The sequence below is a fragment of the Carassius auratus genome, chromosome 19, assembly GCF_003368295.1.
Source record: "Carassius auratus strain Wakin chromosome 19, ASM336829v1, whole genome shotgun sequence".
NCBI classification, from domain to species: Eukaryota; Metazoa; Chordata; class Actinopteri; order Cypriniformes; family Cyprinidae; genus Carassius; species Carassius auratus.
The window spans coordinates 8,208,710-8,230,536 of NC_039261.1; the positions used below are offsets into that span (position 1 = coordinate 8,208,710).

The 21,827-nt window shown below is 35.6% G+C and overlaps 2 protein-coding genes across 2 annotated transcripts; both read left to right on the forward strand.

The window, feature by feature from the left end:
• The first annotated feature begins 1,493 nt into the window (after window positions 1-1,493).
• On the forward strand, window positions 1,494-6,962 carry LOC113119336 (vacuolar protein sorting-associated protein 45-like). Its single transcript, XM_026288735.1, has 15 exons — window positions 1,494-1,750; window positions 1,999-2,133; window positions 2,236-2,296; window positions 2,435-2,514; window positions 2,712-2,780; window positions 3,358-3,495; window positions 3,604-3,714; window positions 4,026-4,160; window positions 4,372-4,485; window positions 4,636-4,803; window positions 4,967-5,125; window positions 5,244-5,351; window positions 5,438-5,559; window positions 5,833-5,964; window positions 6,434-6,962. Exons 1-15 carry the CDS (start codon window positions 1,658-1,660, stop codon window positions 6,513-6,515), a joined length of 1,707 nt encoding a protein of 568 aa, XP_026144520.1. The 5' UTR covers window positions 1,494-1,657; the 3' UTR covers window positions 6,516-6,962.
• Window positions 6,963-7,166: 204 nt separating this feature from the next.
• LOC113119337 (pleckstrin homology domain-containing family O member 1-A) lies at window positions 7,167-20,893 on the forward strand. Its single transcript, XM_026288736.1, has 6 exons — window positions 7,167-9,468; window positions 10,358-10,504; window positions 16,225-16,365; window positions 16,731-16,835; window positions 17,952-18,053; window positions 19,266-20,893. The coding sequence occupies exons 1-6, from the start codon at window positions 9,442-9,444 to the stop codon at window positions 20,376-20,378; spliced, it is 1,635 nt and encodes a 544-aa protein (XP_026144521.1). The 5' UTR covers window positions 7,167-9,441; the 3' UTR covers window positions 20,379-20,893.
• The last annotated feature ends 934 nt before the right edge of the window (window positions 20,894-21,827 follow it).

Consider the following 21,827-nt stretch of genomic DNA (forward strand, 5'->3'; position numbering starts at 1 on the left):
GATGATTAATACATTTTTGATGAAATGATGTTACACATTTCAGTAGCCGCTATGAAAATACGGTCGCCGTAATTTTGCCAAGTAGGACATATTCCTGGATCAACATCTTTTGATGATCCTGGATCATTATTATTTTTTCAAAAATATAGACTTAACCCAGTCCCTACCCTTAAACCCTACCTTACCCATACTTTATTCCTAAAATCAGAGGGAAATTATATCTGATTAACGAAGGTGTAGAAGCACTTAATCCTGATTGTTAGCCTAAAACAGATATTTCCTGAAAGGTTATATCTCAATTCTGATTGGTTGGTTGGAATGTTGTTCCAGGATCAACAAGGATGTTGATCCAAGAACATGTTGTACTTTGCTAAATCATACTCGCCATGAAAATACTGTGTGAGAGTGTGGTTGCGATGTCCGATTTGTGGCCGAATCATTCTTCTGAATAGAATATTTCATTTATATTTCAGAATATTTGTTCCATAGACTAGGAACCTCAATGGAACCTCAAGATGGAACAGAGAAGAGACCAAAATTACATAGGAATCTGTTTGGTTTATAAGTAGAAACTGCCTTGGAGATATTTTGGGACTTGATTATATAGAGATTCAAAAACAATAGTTAAAATTGTAAAAATAATTCTAAATTTGACTGGTAACCAGTTTAGTGAAATAAGAATGGGTTAGCAGCCATCTGTAATAGAGGGCTGATTTAGTAGCCTATGAAGTACAGCCTAATCTAAATGAGATAGAACAAACAAGCGAATAATCTGTTAAAATAATTTTACAGAGAGTAAATATTTGATTTTTGATAAACACCATAAGTGGAAGAAACTTGATTTGACCACGGTACTAATTTATTTCTCAAAACCCAGGTTGCAATCAAAAAGAACACCAAGATTTTTAGCAAAGAAGGGTGTAAAGCAGGAAGAGAGTATTCTGCTTATATAAAATATTCTGCTTTAACCATATTTATAATTCGTTTTTAGACAATCCAACAGAGGTCCTAAGAATTCTTTACTTCTTTAGTTTTATGCTGCAAGGGAAAAGGGTTTCATGAATACAACTGATTTGGTCCGAACACTGACTCACTGAACTTGCATTATTAAAAGATATAATATTATAGTAATACAATTATAAAATTACCAGCATTAAGATTGTAATGAAATTGTTTTAGAATACCTTTTTGATTATTAATAAAACTTGAATAAAATTGTAATTTCAAATAACCACCCTTTAAAACACGTTTTTGTTGTTAAAATACAAGTGTTCAACTTCAGATTATGCTTCTCTAAAAGATGAAAAACCCTCCCTCGCCACATTTTATGTACTCCGTTTTACGTAGCGGCCTGGAATTATGGGATATGTGTATGGTCTTCGAGCTGTTACCAGATCAGTTGAGCTAGTTAATTGAACCTGCAAGACTTGCAGACCAACTGAACCACAACAGTTCCCAAATCAGACACGGATCCAGCGCTTGTGACACCGGAAGTAGTAGGAAGCGCAGTGAGTTGTCGTCTCCCATTGTCAACAGTGTTCTGTATGCAGGAGTTTACGGGTGAAAATAGCCCTTTATCGTTCGTTAAACAACTTTGAAACGAACTGATCGTTTGACCGATTCTCACTGACAATTAAAACTTAAATACAACGACAAAATGAACGTGACTCTTGCTGTCAAGCAGTACATTTCCAAAATGATAGAGAGCAGCGGACCCGGGATGAAGGTGCTGCTGATGGACAAGGAGACGGTCAGTGATTTCAAACTAGAGGACAGTTAGGCTATATGCTTATTAAAGTTAAGAAAACGCAGATGTGTGTATGGAGTTTACTGACCTGTTACATGTCATGTGTTCATATCATGCAACTGAACTCGTTTGTTTTTGTAATATGGCTGCTTCGAAACTGCTAGTACCTACACAACTGTTGACTGTGATCTGCCAGCAGTAACAAAAAGTGATCAAAACATTGATTTCTTTTTCTCTTTTCCTGTTTAAAGACCAGTATTGTAAGTGTGGTCTACACACAGTCTGAGATCCTGCAGAAAGAAGTCTACCTTTTCGAGCGCATTGACTCACAAAACCGAGACAACATGAAGCACCTTAAGGCAATCTGCTTTCTTCGGCCAACCAAGGTGAGCTGCTATCATTTTTATAGAATATATAGATTTAAACTGATTATTGGAATTCAAAATGATTTAAGTTATTAATTGATACATGAACGTCTCTGGTTTCAGGAGAATGTAGAGCACCTGATTCAAGAGCTTCGCCGGCCCAAGTATAGTGTTTACTTCATCTGTGAGTCCCACTAGTATTTCAGAAGACACACTGTATCGGTTCACCTGTCATTAATATTAGTTTGCAATTTTGCATATGTGCTTACAAGGGTGGTCAGAAGATGCACATTTGACCAACTTATGGACTTGTTTTGAGCAGATTTCAGTAACGTGATCAGTAAGAGTGAAATAAAGGCTTTGGCTGAGGCAGATGAACAGGAAGTAGTTGCAGAAGTGCAGGTGGGTGAAGTCATTTTCATAATATATATATATTTGTTCAAAATAATTCATAATTCTTCTTATCTACATCTCTGGAGTACTTCTGTCTTTCTGTCCATCCATAACAAAGGAAACAATTAAAATCAGTGTTCACACAGTGTTGTCGAACTTTACAAATGTAATTTCTTGTCAACCAATTCGATTTTGTGTTATTCTAGGAGTTCTATGGAGATTTCATTGCTGTGAACCCTCATCTCTTCTCCCTCAACCTTCAAGGAGTATCCAGGGTAAGAGAAAAAATGTAGGCTTTTGTCAGATTTGAGGAGCCTTAACTATTTTTATAGAAAACTTAGAGCTTGTATTTTGTTGCTTTGTGTGGTTTGATTTGTGTATGAATCATTAAAGCAACTTGAAATATCAGTTTCAAAGTCATTCTGGTGGAACACTGACTTCTAATAAAGCAAATGGCTTCTGTTTCTTTCTCATGCTTCACATTTAAAACCTCTCTCCTCAGAGTGTGTGAGCCTGGTGTGCAGGTGCAAAATCCTGTGAAAATTGCTTTTCAGTGGCTTTATGGCAGCAGCAAATGCAGGTGTACAGCTATAGACTTATTCAGTGAATTTCCCTCACATACCTAGAGGGCTCCAATGTCATAGAAAAGTACACAAAATCACACAAAAGGTTAGATAGTTGCTTATATATGTATTTTGTTGTTAATGTATTAAAGGTATGTTATGATTGTGAACAGAAAACTGGTGGAGATCATTTACGATAATCATAAGATATTATAAACTGATAGTGCTGCTTGGAATCTGACACTCATTTTTTGAGTTTTTGGCTCACTGTGAATTTTTCTGTTTATAGGGTCGCAGTTGGGAGCCCAGTGTACTGCCTCGTGTCACTCAGGGTTTAACATCAGTGTTGCTGGCCCTGAAGAAATGCCCCATGATCCGCTACCAGCTCTCTTCTGACATGTCCAAAAGGCTGGCAGAAAGTGTCAAAGTAAGGCTGTAATTTTCATTATTAGTCATTTGATTTCATTATAAATGTCATTGATTAAAATTAATGAATAAAAATGTGGTGAACGTTTGATCTGTTTGTTTTCCACAGCAAATCATAACTAAGGAGTATGAACTGTTTGACTTCCGAAAAACAGAAGTGCCTCCTCTTCTCCTGATTTTAGACAGAAGTGATGATGCTATTACTCCCCTTCTTAATCAGGCAAGAAGCAATGTCTCTTAGTAATGTTACATCTGAGTCTCATATTACAGAAGGAGGTCTTAGACCTAGCCACCAGAGGGAGATAGAGGCCATGGGTTTATTCTGGATTATATTAGAAAACTGCTAAAACAGTATGTTTTAGTGCTGGACATTAATAGCATGCTTTTTCTCTAATGCGAGATTTACTGGAGACAGCGTGTTCTACTTGCTTTTGCTAAAACAGTTGTCTTCAGCAAAATAAATGTTACATAATGAAGTAGTGTGCTGATACTGCTGCAAATTCTACATGTGCATGCGTTTGCTTCTTCCAGTGGACGTATCAGGCCATGGTCCATGAGCTACTGGGCCTCAATAACAACCGCATAGACCTGTCAAGAGTGCCTGGAATCAGTAAGGACCTACGGGAGGTGGTCTTGTCTGCAGAAAATGATGAGTTTTATGCAAATGTGAGTAGCTTATCATTCAAAATATCATTGCTATGTAGATTCCATTAAAGAATAATACATCCTGTAATTATGTGCTAATTAGATTTTATTTCAGAAGAAATGCCCTTATTTAAGTAAATATAAGCTCATGTACTGTACTGTAAGCTTTAAAAAAGTAAAAAAATAAAGCAAAGATATTTCACATTGTTTTATTTCTCTTTCTGTTAATAAGAACTTGTACCTGAATTTTGGTGAGATTGGAACAAATATCAAGAACCTGATGGAAGATTTCCAGAAGAAAAAGCCCAAGGACAAACAAAAATTAGAGTCCATATCTGACATGAAGGTAAGTGAACCACCTCTTTATAGCCAGTTAATATTATTCATTGTAACACATCTTATATGAGGAGTAAACCATGAAGACACCTGATTCAGAACTTTTATTATTGCATTAACCAGTTCTGTATTTAATCACCATTTTCTGGCCCCTTTGTAGGCATTTGTGGATAATTACCCACAGTTTAAGAAAATGTCAGGCACAGTCTCAAAACACGTAACCGTGGTTGGGGAGCTGTCTCGCCTGGTCAGTGAAAGACAGCTGATGGAGGTTTCAGAGGTGGAGCAGGAGCTGGCCTGTCAGAATGACCACTCCAGTGCACAACAGGTCAGAGTGCAGACACATATGTACTGTTTCTTGAGGGAGCAGATCAGCATAAAATCTCACGGTATTTTTGATCCAAAAAAAAAAAAGTTATTTACAAAACATTTTAAAAAATCTTACCAACCCTGCACCGTTGTTTAAGATTTACTCATTCCTTTTTCTGCAGAACGTGAGGCGGCTGTTGCAGAACCCTCGGCTTTCTGAAACTGATGCTGTGCGGCTGGTGATGCTATATGCACTTCGCTATGAAAAACACAGCAGCAGTATTCTGCCCAGCCTTATGGAGGAGCTCAGCCGCAAAGGGGCGTCAGAAAGACACCGCAAGGTGAGAGCCATCGGATCTGTCTTGTAGCAAAATGACAAATCCTGATGAATCTGAAACAAAGTCATTTTATTTTATAAAAGTGAAAGTGTGCTTAATTTTGCATGCATCTGTGCTGCAGATGGTACAAGCCGTGGTGGAATATGGTGGCAAACGAGTCAGAGGAAGTGACCTCATCGCACCTCAAGATGCTGTGGCCATTACCAAACAGTTTTTCAAAGGACTTAAGGTAAATCATCTGTTTACCAATGTGTTTTCTTGATGTGTGATATTGGCATAGTCACATACTCAGAACTTGTTTATGTATCTGAATAGGGAGTTGAGAATGTGTACACACAGCATCAGCCACTACTACATGACACGCTGGATCAGCTGATCAAGGGTCGTTTAAAGGACAGCCAGTTCCCCTACCTCGGGCCAAGTTCTCTGAGAGACAGGTGACATGGATACGTAAATAGACTGGCATGCACACTCCTGCATTAATGATATGGCCACTCTTATAGGTGTTTAATCTGAGCATTTTGATGTTGTTTTAAAGGAGAAGTGTATGATTTCTATGATAATGGAATGACTGTTTTAAAACCTCCTACAAGTTAAATCAGTTTTGAATAGTCTGTTTAATTTACAATACAGAAACCTTTTGCTTGGATTGTAAAACATGGACTGCAGTTATATAATGTACTTCTTCACACCCTGTCTCGACCCTTCAGACCTCAAGACATTATTGTTTTTATAATTGGCGGGGCCACTTACGAGGAAGCATTGACTGTTTACAACCTGAACCGCACGATGCCAGGGGTACGGATCGTACTTGGGGGCACAGCCATTCACAACACTAAGAGGTCAGTGTCTTAAAATGCTCGTCTCTTTTCACCATCTCACCTCTATCCATTGGCCCTCTGGCACACAAGCCTTTATGCCTTATTCAAAAGGGTTCCCGGTTACAGAGTGACATCAGCCCTAGAATGGCATTATGTAAAGAACATACAATTGTGGTACTCATATGACAACACACTCATTCATTCTTATTTTGAATATATGGATTCCTGTTTATTAGCTGTACACATGCACGTGTGTGTATTTTGTATATACATAATAAATATACACAGTACACACATATATATTACATAAACAAAAACTTATGTGGATGTGATTAATCATTTGATTGCACTAGTAATATGTAACTATTCATGATGTTGTGTCGATGTATTCTGTTAACCACAGTAGGTTGTGTATACCTGACTCTGTCAAATACAGTGCTGACTGTACTCATCCATTATAACCCAAATATGTTTCCGTTCTTTGTTACAGTTTCCTGGAGGAAGTGATGCTTTCAGTAGGTTCAGGTGGTGACAGAACACTGGGAGGAGGCCGTCAGCTGAGCCGACGCTGAGCTGTTATCATCACTCATATTAACGTCTGCTTACACTCCCAGCGCTGTCTGTCTTCGGAACCCTGAGCTGAGCACATTGTTCTTTTTCTCTCTTCTGACATTCCTTTAAAATGTTTCTAATGGTTTTAGGTAAGAAAATGGGAACACTGCACAATAAGCTTCGATTTGATAACATTATTGGACGATGAATAACAATTTGACCTGCATTTATTAATCTAGGTTAATGATAATTATAAAAAATGCAATAATTCTAACTTCAATTGTTAAAAATCTATCAATTTAGGTGGAAATTTGCAGAAAAATATTTAGCAAACATTAACCTAGATTACTGTAATATTATTGTTCATTGTTTGTTGATGATGTGTGAAACACTGTAAATGTGCAGAACATTTATGATCGAATGTAAATAATGTTTCAGATGCCTGGAAAGTGTTCACAATGACAGCATTTTTATTTATTTGCTCGGTGATGCTGCATTTGATAGTTTTTGGACAAATGTCTACTATTAAAAAAAAATAAGAAAATATGTATATCATATAAGCAAAAAAAATTGTGTGTGTGTATATATATATATATATATATATATATATATATATATATATATATATATAGAGAGAGAGAGAGAGAGAGAGAGAGAGAGAGAGAGAGAGAGAGAGAGAGAGAGAGAGAGAGAGAGAGAGAGAGAGAGAATATAAAATAGTTGAATCAAAAGATCCCAACAAGGCTACTGAAATCATTAAAATCTGTGTTTCAAAACCCTATCCAGCTAAATTATTTGACATGCAGACATGGATAAATTGTTGCCTGCTTATTCATTTAAGAGCTTAATTTAAATGGTGCACAATTACAAATTTATTTTATTTATATCAAAGTCTTTAAACTTCTAATATGGCTTCAATTTACAATTTTTTTTATTTTTATGGCAGTCATTGGAAGACACGTGGAGAAACATCATCTTTGAAGAGTTGAAATCAGCTGACATTAAAGCCTTGTATGAAACACTTTTGTTTTTACATTATAGGGTCTTTTACATACATCCTACTAATTTATTTTTTCCTTTATACATAACTTGAAAAAGTGGACAACATAATGTGTGATAATATATTATCATGCTCTTCAATATATTAAAAAAGAGAAATTGTTTATCCATTATCTTCAGACCAACACATTTTTATAGTTTTTGTTATCACCAAAGCCTCAGTTCACAGGCTGCAAAACCTCACAGATGACACTGATGAAACTGTATCTATTTAGCCCTGACCTTAAGGTCATTACTTTAACCTCCAGAGCTCAACCCCCCACCCCACTGTACATGTTCAGTTTGCTCTAGTATAAGTCCCCTTCCTCCCTCCTAAATCACATCCATTAATCCCCACCATCAGCCAGAGTACCAGCAGACCTGAACGACTTAATGGCTTTACTGCATCAAGCACACAATTTGCTGTGTATGGATAAAAAAATGTTAACAGTTGCTTATGATGAGTCAGTAAAAGGCCCGGTAGATTTCTAGCCAGATTATATCACGGTTGATGTATTGAACTAAAATGCGCATAAATACCATGAAAAAAATAATAAAAATCAGATTTGAGATTATTTACAGATATTGGTAAAAGAAATCTCTTTAACTATCCCAGGCAAATGTAGAACGCTTTGTCAACCCAAGGGAAACATTTCTTGTTCCGTTTTAGAATTAATGTGGTCAATTTATGTAGATGACAAAGAAGCTTAGAACAGTGTAATCAGGTTTTCTCTGAGTTTGTTGAAGAGAATATCCTAGGAAATCCCCCGTATGTGTTTGAGTTACATAAGTTTGTTGATCGTAACTATGTTTATTTGTATTATTCAGATCTGTGCTATCATTTATTGTCCTTTTTATCTTTTGCCACAACTGGCACACATTTCTTTTTAGGTTTACTGAATCAAAAAAGTGTTGACATGCACTTTAATTTCAGTGAATATCTCTCAAGGTGTTTTTAAGGGGTTATTTATTTCTTTATAGATGCTTTGGCTTTGTTTCCTTTGTTTTTGGCCATGCCCCAGTAGTGTATTTGCACACTATATGGTGTAAGTTGTCACAATACAACCTGGCTTATCATGTTTTTAAGCAAAATGTAAACCGTTAATCAGTAATGTAGAAAAACTATGCAAGAAACATCAAAAATTTAAATTATAATGCATGGCCGCCTTAAACTTCCGTAAAAATGTAGTAATTGTAATTTTTTTTTTACTTCCCCTGCCTACAATTTATTTAAAATATAGTTGCTGCACTATGCCAATGTTGTTTCACTGTGTTCCATTGTCATCCAACAGTTATTACAAGAATATGATTTTGACATTTCATTTTGCAGGATAACACATCTAAATATCCAAACTATGGACAGCTTTTGTATGTGACAGCTTGCCAAGTTCTCCTCCACAGTAACTCACAGTTATTCAGTTGTAGCTTTATATCTGCTAGATATCACATTATAAAACATATCAAAAAAGGTCTATATTCTTGAATTCTTTAGGTTACACAAGCTATTATATTACTGAAAATAGCCATATTCTTAGCTTAACGCTGATTTGCACTGTGTTTAGACTAATGAGGGGCAAAAAGAAAGCCCCTGAAGCTCAATATGCAGCGTGACATCACACAGACAGCTGTGCTCGTTCAATAGATGGAGCAGTCGAGCTCTATAAACGGGAAAATCCGTTTCGGTGAGAGGCACAGCAGCTCGGGGACTCACCCAAGCCAATGGAGAGCCTGTGCCCGCGGTTTGCAAACCGTCAGTGTAGAGACTGGCAGTCAGTCAGCACCTCGTCCCATCCATAGCACCTGCACGAGGCGAATTCACAGCAAAAGATAAACAAAAACACCCGTTTCTTCTAGAAAGCGGGACAGATCGCGGGATATACTTCGGGAAAGATACATTTTGAGAACAGCATGAAGAAAAGCCATTTGGTCAAAAGGGTGAGAAAGTCTATGATGTTAAAATATTGATTTTGAATGCTCATGATTAAATAGTTTAATTGAACAGTGACTGAATGTAATAGCCTACAGCGCAAAAATATATACTCTGTTTTTCAAATATGTGTAAATTAATTTAACAACGACTCCTTTGTTATGAATCCCGAATGAAAGCGTATAGCTATGTAGGCTATCCGTTACATTTCCTCGTTATATGCTGTAGTCGCTCGTGTAATTGGCTCAACCTTTATTTTATTTAACAATATTCAATTAGCCACACCCTTAATTGACCAACTCATTTTGCATCACACACACCAAATAACAACACGGTAGAGTGAAAATTTGACTTTAGGGTGCATTAAATCAGGTCATATTAATTAATTTATTTATTTAATCGAACTAGAGTTCATTTTTAGTTCCCAGTATTTTTCATTGTAAGTAGTAATCCAATACTGACTTGCCAATATTTTGTAAATTTACTTTCAGTATCCCGCTTATAGCCCTGATTTCAATTAGACATGGGAACTAATTGTCTATTTCTTAGTTGTACTTGCCATATGACAGCAATTTATTGAATTAAAATCTATTACTAGCGAAACGTTTTATATTCACTAGTATCTGATTAATTGCTACTGAAAAACTGGATCTAGTAACTAAGTGCTTGATAACTTGAAGAATCCCAAACTGGGATTTACTAGTCAAAATACTAGTGAAAAAGATGCCAGTCACTATTGGATGACTTAATAGTAGTTAAAAAAAAGTACTAAAGTCATATGGTGAATAAATGTTATGAAGGCTTTGCAAGGTAAAGTGCGAAAGAGATCTGTTTGAACTCGAATGCTGTTATGTAAGACAGGCGACACACTAACCGGGTCATTGTTGACACACTCAGGGTCTTCAGGATGCCAACCAGCCATCGTCCCAGCCAGACAAAGTAGGCTGGATCCGCAGGTTCAGCGGCAAAGGAATATTTCGGGAAATATGGCGAAACCGCTTTGTGATGCTTAAAGGAGATCACCTGTACATCTTTGAAAAAGAGGTGAGTTATTAAGATTTTAATGATTTCATGATCAAAATGGTCAAAACAATGCAGGACATGTCAAATTTAGAAAAGTATACCGTGTCAACTACTATATAGTGATTATGTATGTATGTTAATAATTAATGTTTGCCAAAACCTCCTGCCCTTGATATAAAAGACATACTTTGCAACATCAAAGTAATTCCTTTGACAAGCTATAATTTTCTAAAGGGTATTATATAAACACTGAAAATTAAATCCTGAAACAACAGGCAGCTTGTGAACCTGTGCTTGTGTCGTGCCTGTACCAAAGATCCCTGAAGGTGCTTACAGATATTCAGTTGAATTCAATTTCCGGTTCATTATAGGAGCAACAAATCTTTACAATTGAATCATTTGCTCACTTGAAGCATGTGTAGAGGGATGGTTGTAATTTTCATGGAAGTGTAGCAGCTTGTTTCTGTCAAAGCCTGTAGGCCTTCTTCAGTTTCACAGAGCCATCACGTAACAGAGTATCATCATGGAAAACTGTACAGCGGTGCTCTTGTTTTTCTCATCAAAGTGACATGAATGGATTTAAGAGTTGAGAAGGCAGTTGCACATCCCTCATTCACACAGCTGCTGCTGTTTTTGGATGACATTGTTATTTACATTCAATATTTTCAAGACTCAGCTGCACCTCTCTCGCACACACAAAATGCAAATTGGTTTCACAGTGAAGAAAAATGTTTCCTATTTATAGTGGTGAATTATTTAAACATGGACTTTACAGAGACAAACCACACAAACATAAACTGGACCTGCTGACATCAATGCAGTTTGCACCTAGAGTTCAGTGTTATGGTTATATATAGATCTTAAATATAAAGCATTAAGGGAAAATAAAAGTTCAAATGTTTTAATGTATCAATATATCACTAATTAATTTGATAAATGAGTAGAGGAATAGCCCCTCCCCCCAAACATACATAAATATATAACTTTAAGATGAAGAAGAGTGTGTTTTTTCAATGAAACAGAGAAATGTAGCATTACATCACTTGCTCAGCAATGAATCCTCCCCAGTGAATGGGTGCCGTCAGAATGAGAGTCCAAACAGCTGATAAAAACAAAAATAATCCACACCATTCCAGTCCCTCAATTAATGTCTTATCTGTGGACATTTCCCTACCAATTAAAATGAGAAAACAATATTATTGATAGTCGGAAGCAACCATCTGAAAACAAAAGCTTAAGAACTTAGTGATGAATTTGCTTCTTACAAACATAAGGGTTTTCATTCAAGATGTTAATTGATGGACTGGAGTTGTGTGGAATTATTATTAATGTTGATTTTTTCAGCTGTCAGTCTGATTTCTCCAAATCTGTTCTAATGAACAAACAAATTCTTGGAGTATATTTTAAATGTTCTTTTTTGGGTGAATTATTTCTTTAATTTTATTTTTTATATATATTCTATGCTAATAGCAATTGAAAATCTCTTAAATCTCTCATTCTCCACTGTTAACACTTCTTGAATTCCCAAAAATTAAAGTTACAAAAGGAGCCTCAGATCAGATTATTAGCATTCTGTGTGAATATTTCCAGCATTGTGAATTCTTTCACTGGTCAGGCAAGCAAGGCTATTTTTATAATATCAGAACACAATGTCAGCAGGTTGCATCAGTCTGAGTATGTGCGCTACAGGTCTGTCCTCAGGCTGTGTGTATTGTTTGCCATGGCTGTCTATAGTACTGATAACGTTATGCACTGCTGCACTTGACTTTCCTTCAGTGCTCAAGGTAGACCTGTTCTTGCCAGAATGATGTCACTTGACAGGACTCTTCAGTTGATCTCACTCATATAGCATAGTGAAGCGCATCTCATGCAACACGAGTCGTAAAGGCTGCGATCCTTCCTGACTCCCATGCGAATCATTTGAAGTTTATACATGTAGACAGCTAAGCATCTATAACTGTGTTCAAAGTGCTTCTTTTCAAGCTCTCTCTATATATCTGGTGTAAATAATTGATGCTCTAGTCTAGTATTCACTGTATTCAAGCTGATCAGTCATGGCTGTGAGTGCATTGTGTGCAAATGGATCATATGTAAACATGTACTGAGGATTTACCCATAAACAGTGTAGATTCACAGAAATCTGTAAACGTGTCAGTATTGCTCAAAACATCATATATTCAAGACACTGCAATGCTCAATAATAAGGATTTCTTTTGTACTGTGGTAGAGCCCTTTAAAAATCCATTTAGCTGTTCCCAAATTCCATTTTATTTCTTTCCAAATTCAGTTTTTTATCTTATTTTAATTTTTCTGGATTCTGTTTACATTTTTCTAGACTGTTTTCATGGTTGAATTAAATGTTATTAATCAAATAGCATGTCTAATTATTTGAAATAATTACTTTCACCAATTAATTGAAATGTACAAAATTTAACTGCAATTTATTAAAATTTTACAAAAAATTAAAATTGTAAGCTATAAAATTGAATTCATTTCTTCTCAAATGCATTAATTTTCTGAATTCCACTTTAATGGTTTCATTAAATTATAATAATTAAAAGCATCTCTGATTAACTGATTTTATATAAAAAAAAAGTAGTACTATATTTATTTATTTATTTATTTTTATTTCTTTACAACACAATTCTTTATTTAAATTTCTCTGCTAAATAATATATACATTCTGATATATATATATATATATATTTTTTTTTTTTTTTTCTTCTGGTAAATATTCTTTAAAAATATGTTTGAATAATAAAAACTATCATTACATTAGTTCAGAAAATGTATAGCATTTACATTTTTAATTAATTAAGTAAGGCTTCATAAGGTTTCACATTTGTTCTTGTTATTTGTGTTTGAGTGTGTATTTGTATATTTATTGTATATTATAATTTACTCTCTATATAGGCCTATATAAATAATACGAACATTATTATATCTCTACAAATAAGAATGGTATTTTTGTTAATTTAAAAGGGTTTATTACATATACATATACATATTGATATAAGATTTTATCTTTCATTTATGTCAAATAAATGAGTCAGTGAATCAGTCTAATCAGCTGTGTTCATTTTGATATTTGAACACTCGCTCTCATCCATTTGGCAGGGCAAATGCTTTTTGGTCTACCTATGGTGTTTATTTTAATTATGTCTATTTTAGGAAAATTGGTTGACCTCAAAATAATGCAGTCAGCCAGATTACAGATCACTCTGAACACGTGATTCGAGGGGATTCTGCAAATCTATTTCCACCTTTAATTCCTGCCTGGTCATAGAAGTAAAACTAGGCAAGTAACGTCAGTGTTCACTTCATGTTTACTCCACTGTAGTCTCCATACATCCTGAAACAGTTGTATGGTTGTATGGCTTAATAAAATCCCAGTTCACAATGCATCGAAAACCATCTCTCTTCTGAAATCCTTGTGAATTTCAGGGAAAAGGCATCAAGAGAATGTAATATTCATAGGAGTACTCTTTACGATGCCTGTGTTTTAGTCCTTACATCTAGTTGTTGATGGAGCTACCCCCGTCAGAATGAAGATGGTCGGTTAGTGGGTTATTTTTGGAGGTGGTTAATCCAGAGATCAGGATGGCCCCCTGCCGGGAACGTGCTGGGCCAACAGTGGGGGAGTGAAATATTGATGTGGTAAAGAGAGGCCAGGCTCTTTTCCTCCAGGGGTCTTTTGCCCCATATTAGCATCACTAGTACGCTCTTTCTCAGAGTGTGCACTCACTCACATTTAAATGTGTGACCCCAGGAGGCCATCTGGAGGCATACGGTTACACAGATTACCTTTGGCCTTATGTGCCATAGGGAGGATGTTACCTACATTTCACTCTTTATTGTAAGGTTTTCTAAACACGACCACGTTTAAAGCAGAATATGATATTGCAGAGTCATATTAACTAGAGATGTTATGAAGTAGCTGGTTTGCTTGTGCCTGCTCTATGATCATGAATCACTTTGATCTTTGCTCTTTAATCTCAAGCTCACTGACACCAGATTCCTTTGTTGCGTATTCCTGTTGCTATGGTGAATGCTTGGTAACCATGCAGAAGTTTGGCCCAAAAAGTCCATGTTTATCTTTTTTGCTCAGTGTGACATCACATAGTGCATGTTAATACCTCTAGTTTTTGTGTTCATCTGAGCAGAAACCCTTGTGACCCTTATTGTATCTCTTTGGGATTTAAAGTCCCACTGTGGGACTCCCTTAGGTTCAGTGAAATTTACAATTTTTCCACCACGGTCAGCTATAATGAGGACTGATCTGTCTTAAAAAGGCAGTTTTTTTCACAGATGGGTCACTGGTTGAATAATTAGAGGAGGAGCTGGACTAACCGAAATCCATTTGGAACATCTGTCTTGGTTTCTGATTAAAAAGAACACCAGTCACATTTCTGTTCCTTTTGTACTATTTGACATGAAGAGAGAATTTATTCTGAGCTAGGCTTAGTTTTAGTTATACGTGTGTGAGGTTTGTGCTGTTCTTAAGGTTTCATCGTGAAAGCATGGTCAGAAAAATTATGTACTCGCACCTAATTATTTTCAAATAATAAATATACATTGAGTGAAATAATTTCACTGAGATACACATTCAAACGTTGTGGTCTGTGAGAAATGAATACTTTAATTTAGCAAGGACACATCAAACATGACAGCAGAAACTTTTATAATGTTAATAATTTCAATTTCAAATAAATGCTGTTCATTTAACATTTCTATCCATTAATAAATCTCATTAAAATATATTTACATAGAAAACAGTTGTAATTATGTTACACGATCTTACTGTATTTTTTAGCAAATTATTGCGGCCTAAAGACCTAAATAAAAGAAATGAACAGTTATGAGTAATAAAGTTGCCATTGTGATATATAGTTGCAATTGTTAGAAATAAATAAAAATGCAGAAAAATAAATTCATTTAAATTTTGTCATGAATTACTAACCCTCATGGCTTTCCAAACCCGTAAGACCTTTGTTCATCTTTGGAACACAAATTAAGATATTTTTTGATTAGGAATGCACAATAAATATCGCCCGATATTTAATACGCATCTTGTCAGTAATGTCGGTTCTGAAATCAACGGTAAATCACAATAAGTGCGTGATTTCACGTAGAGCTGCATTAATACACACAGCTGTTGTTCACTGACATGCTGAGCACAACGGGTGATATTTATTATGCATCCCTATTTTTGATGAAATCCAAAAGCTTTCTGACTCTGCAGACGGCAATGGAACTACCATGTTCAAGGCCCAGAAACGTAGCAAGGACATAATTAAAATAGTCCATGAGACATCAGTGGTTCAAACTTCAATTTATGAAGCTATGAGATCATTTTGTCCGCAAAGAAAACTAAAATAATGACATTATTGAACAATTTCTCATCAGTATTCAACCCGTGTTCACGAGAGTAACATGACTCAATTATCATTTTTGGGTGAACAATCCCTTTAGATAAGAGTACTGATGTTTTGTTACTTTATGTAAAATAAATGTTTATTGTGATTTAGTGTTCTGTCAGCATGGATCAAGCCTTTAATGAGCTCACAGCAGTGTTCTGTTGAACATTAATTATTGCTGTCCTTGGAGCTAAAATCAATATGTTCCACCATGATTCACTGTCGTCTGCACAGTTGGCCTGGGAAAGCACTGCTGATACTTTCAAAAAATGATAGCAATTGTTTCTAGCTTCAGTCCTGATGATGGCCTGTGTCTGTGTGCAGATGAAGAATGATGGGAAGACTCATGAAGTGTTTGACCTGGCACAGTATGAGCGCTCAGAGGAACTGCGAAAGGCCAAGAGCCATAGCAAGAAGAACCACAGTCGATTTACCCTGCTCCGATGCCAACACCCTGGAAACAAGGTAAGGACAAAACATTGTGATGTTATGGTTTAAAAAATAGGGTATAATCCAATGTGTGCCTCTTTTACTTTTCTGAGGTCTGAGGTTTCTTAATTTATTGCACAGTAAAAAAAAAAAGAAGAATCTGTGTCAGTCAACATCAAAGTACTTTTTGATGAAATTTTTAAAGAGTTAATAACTTCAAAAATATGTAGATTTTGCAATGAGGAACTGATTCCTTAGTGAAAAGATCAAGGAAAATATTTTTGTATTTGTTTTTTCCATAGACCCTAAAAATGCACGTTTGGAAATTCAAAATAACACCATCATTTATTTTAAAATCTTTGATAGTTTATATTTGAATATATATTTTTTTCCTCCATTAGAGCCCCAATCTTGTCTTTCTGGCCGTCAGTCCAGAGGAGAAGGAATCTTGGATCAGTGTTTTAAATAATGCTATTACCAGAGCTAAGAATCGTGTGCTGGATGAGGTGAGTACAGACATTTCATATATTCTTTATTTATTCCTTGCTGTTTAATGCTCATCTTCCCACCTATATTTTAGCTTTCCACTCCTGCAGTCTCTTCCCACACTCCATCCTCTCATTAGTCAGTCTCTTTCTGTATATATTTCTTTCTCTTTTATATTCTAGTGCTAACCCTCTTCCATTTCCTATTCGATTTTTCTGTATTCCTGTCATCATTAGTGTTTTTAACTTTTAGGATACTGGAAATGTAATTAATTTTGTAATTTTTTTTACAAAAGCAATAAATGTGGAAAATAGTTACAATTTTTCTTTTTTATTCCCATGAAAAAAAATTCAGCTAAGCACTGTTCAACCATCAGTATTATTATACACCTGATTGTGTGAAATATTATAATATTAAAATATATGTTACTGATATATAAAGTTTGGGGTCAGTAATTGTTTTTGTCAAATAAATACATTTTCGCATTAAAAAATAAACTTTTTACATCGTTACAAAAAATCTATTTAAAAAAAATCCTGTTGTTTTGATCTTTCTTCTTATCAAAAAATAACTGATTTTTAACATTGATAATAGTTAGAAATGTTTCTTGAGCACCAAATCAGCATTTTAGAGTATAATTCTTGTGGTTCGTTTGACACTGAAAACTGGCGTAAAAACTGCAGAGAATTCAGCTTTGCATCACAGGAATAAATAACATTTTAAAATGTATTAAAATAGAAGACTGTTTTAGTATATTTTGCACCCTTGAGCATAAGAGACTTCTTTTCTTTATTGCTCTAGCCACAAAAATTAAAATGAGCTTTCTTGTATCTAATAGAAACTGATAACAACTTTATATGTAGGAAATGATGTCTTGTTTTCACTTATAAAAGCACTGCATTTCATATAGCAGAAACCCACTTTTGTGAATTTAACATCATCTGCATATAGCACCTTCTATATATAAATCTGCTAATTCATTTTCACACCAACAACTGCTGGATTAAACTGAGATGAATGTGAAACTAATTAACACTTGATGTCATATAGGCCTTTTGTGTTGTGTAAATTAGAAACCATATAAGGCTGGTGAAAATGATTGTGTTAATATAGTTTTCTTATGTTTTCCTCTGCAGGTCACGATTGAGGAGGAGAGTCTTCTGGCTCACCCTACTCGCGATCGGGCCAAGATCCCACTTGGGCGCCGTTTGCCCACGCGGGGTCATCTCATGGCTGTGGTGGGTGGCATCCTTGTTCAGACTATGATTCAGAGAACTGTTGTTGTTTGTCTGTTTATATTGGTGTGCGCCAGAGAAAATGTACTGACTTCATGGCACTAGGTGGTTGTTTGGCACAGTAGTGATGAAACTTAGATGCAGCTATTTATAACTAGACTGCATAACAGATAGTCCAGAAAACTTTACTGAAATCTAACTATTCAAATGTATGTTTCATCATTTAAGTTTTACACATGATATGAATATTTATCTTTCAGTTGTATCTCTTTGACTGGGATTCTGTTATTTAATTTATCTGTTGTTTTCCATCTAAATTGTCAAAATGTTTTTAATGACCCCACATAAAAGTTTTAGGGTCAGTAAGATTTATTTATTTATTTATTTAAGAAATCAGTTTTCTTTATTAATTGTCTTTATTCTGCAAGGATGCATTAATCTGATCAAAACATACAGGAGAGGCTTACTTTCTATTTTAGAAAAGTTTTATCTCAAACAATTGCAGCTCTGTACTTTTAATTAATTAAAGAATATATTTTTATGTACTCCACTGTTCAAAGGTTTGGGGTAAAATGTTTTAAAAATAAATAATACTTTTATTCAGCAAGGATAAAGTAAGATAAGTAAGTAAAGGCTTTTTAATAATTTTACAAATTATTTCTATTACAAATTAATTCTGTCAGATTTTTTTTCTATTCATCAAAGAATCCTGACAAAAATGCACCATGTGTTCCACAAAAACATTAAGAGGCACAACTGTATTCAACACTGATAATAATATGTATTGTTTCTCGAGCACTAAATTATCAATGATTTTTAAAGGATCATGTGACATGGAAGACTAGAGTAATGACTGCTGAAAATTCAGCTTCAGCATCACAGGAATAAATTTAATTTTAAAATATATTAAAATAGAGAACAGTTCTTTTAAATTGTAATATGATTTAATAATATTGCTATTTACTGTATTTTGATCAAATAAATACAGCCTTGCTGACTTAAAAAACAAACATGTAAAACATCTTACTCACCCCAAACTACATGTGCATACATTTGGTTTAATATTTTTAATAATATTAATATTTTGGTTTAACTATTTTAAAATGAATCTGTTATAAATAAGGCGTATCCACTAAAAAACAAATAAAAGTGAGAAAAAAAGAGCAAGTGTCTCTTTAATAGAAAAAAAAAGTGTTTTATGCTTTCTTGTTTTAGGGCTCTGCTTCCTCTGATGGAGTGCTGACACTGGATTTGGTGAATGAGGAGGATGCTGGTATGCTGGATGATGATCAGGGTGGGTGGTTGAAGGACCATCAGGTCAGCCTGGATAAACTGGCTCCTGGCCGTCGACGTGCTGGCACTGATGCGTCCAGGCCACCGGCCTCCATTACAGACAGCAAAGTAAAAACCAGCAGCTTGCCACGCAGGAGCGAGTTCTCCTGGAGCCATGAAAACCAGCCTCACACACCTCAAAATGAGAAGAAGTTCGCGCAGGGCCGTAACCGATGTGCATCCATGGATGACGCTCTGTCCCGAGGAGAGAGAAAACCAAACAAGAAGAATGGGGTCCAGGCAACACTGGCCCAGAGTTCCACGGGCCACCTGCAGGAACTGATCAGCCAGCGGCTGCAGAGGACTCAAGAGCTCCTAGCGGAAATTCAGGAACAGGAACCCCATCGGGGCAGGATGGGATCTTACTCCTACTTAAGAGGCATTGAATCCCCTCGTCTGCGCCACCTCAAGGGCTCTGATTCACCGCACTCCAAGGGCTCAAGCTCACATAGCTCACCCCACAGCAAAGGCACAGACTCACCCTCAGTAAGGGTGAGAGATTCACCTGGTTCCAAAGGGAAAGAATCTCCACATGTGAAGTCAAAGGACTCGCCCCGTTTTAAGTCATCCAAATCCCCTCATTCCAAGAGCGCACTTCGTTCGAAGAGCATCGACTCACCCGATTCAAAAGAATCAAGTTCACCCCATACCAAATGCATTGATCTGACCCACATTAAAGGTTCAGACTCGCCTCTGTCCACTGGCTCAAACTCGCCCCCTATGAAGTCAACAGACCCTGCTTTTTTTTGGATCTCTAACTCTCCCCATTTCAAAAGCATGAAGGGTGCTGATTCTCCTCTCAGTGAAGTTTTGGACTGGGACAGCAGGAGGGCAGCTGCTGAGCGGCTCTTACAAGAGGCCATTTCCTCCTGGCGAGAAGCTAGAGAGGTTCTGGCTGAGGTGAAGGAGCTACAAGCCAGACAGCAGCGGGCAGAGCACAGTAAAACTGGAACACCCACAACACCCTCACAGAATCGCAAGCAAAAAAGCCCCTGACCAAATCTTTAGTCAGTCATAGTGCTTTCTAAGACTTGTGAAACTTTACAATGAATGCAAGGAAGGAGAACAATAGGTGGAACTTTCTGTCTTGCCCACATCACAAACTAGTGTTCTGTTTTTTCTCAGTCTATTGTTTGTATATTAACTGTTGTTCCTCTTGACACCTCAACTCTTTGTCTTTGCACTTTGAACAATTGTATTTTTACTTGTATTTCAAGGCTGTACTTCTTCTTTTGTTGTTGGTAATGTGGAATGCTACTCATGATTAAACTGGTTTATAGTTCTCTCTTTGCAGAAAAGCTCAGGTGAAAAAAAACTGATGGGAATGTTAAACTTTGTGTGGAAAAAAAGTTTCAGGTCAAGGTTAGCAATGGTCCTAGACACAAATGCATTTTAGCAAGTCTATATACTCCCTATTATCAAGTGGATCAGTTATAATAAGCATTTCAGAATATTTGTATATTTTCTCCCAAATCACTAAAGATGATCACATTTAAAAAAAATAAAATGTTTTTTCTTGTTACTGTAGTTTTTATTGAACAGACTTTGAGTATCTAACTAGAGCAGTCAGTACGGGTAGGAACGGAAAATTCTAGCTTTCTATTCGATAATGTTTTTGATTCGATTCCAATGCATTTAGTCAAGTTTGCTTCTGATTATGCTCTAAAGACTGATTCAAAAGTTGCTTTTTGAACTACGCTTTGATTCAAAAAGACACCGTTCATAAGAGTCATTTGTTCGTGAATCATTCTGGTCATGAATCGTGACTCGCGTTAATTGTTTGCTCGCATCTTGTGATCGTTTACAGCCAGCAAAGAGCTCATTATTTTCGTGGTCTTCAACGTACTCACATTCACAGCTCAGGTAAAAAAATAAATAAATAATAATATATATACATATATATATATATATATATATACATATATATATATATATATATATATATATATATATATATATATATATATATATATATATATATATATATATATAATTTTAACTTTTTTTTTTTGGATCATGACGCTGAGTATTATATATTTTGTAGAATTTGAGTTATACATAACATCAGTAGCCTATTATTAGATTGTCCAGTCAAATTAGGCTTAACAGGAACTTACTGTTCCATATACCATGTTTTTATTTAACAATACTAATATGACAGAATTTGATTATTAATTAAGCACAATTAGTCAAGACAGTTTATTGTTTTAGTCACTAATGTATCAATATGCCTCAGAAACAGGCTTTGCTAGGAAAATCTAGCCGGATACTACTCTTACACTTGAATTGCATCACTCTGAGATTCATTTTTCATGAGGCAGGCTGACCCCTTTATTTTAGAGGCCTGGTGTTGTTTTGAATAATTACTGTACTGAATTCCATCAAAGAATACCTATGAATGAGATACATTGTGATTTGAAGAAGCTACTTCTTAACATCTTTTTC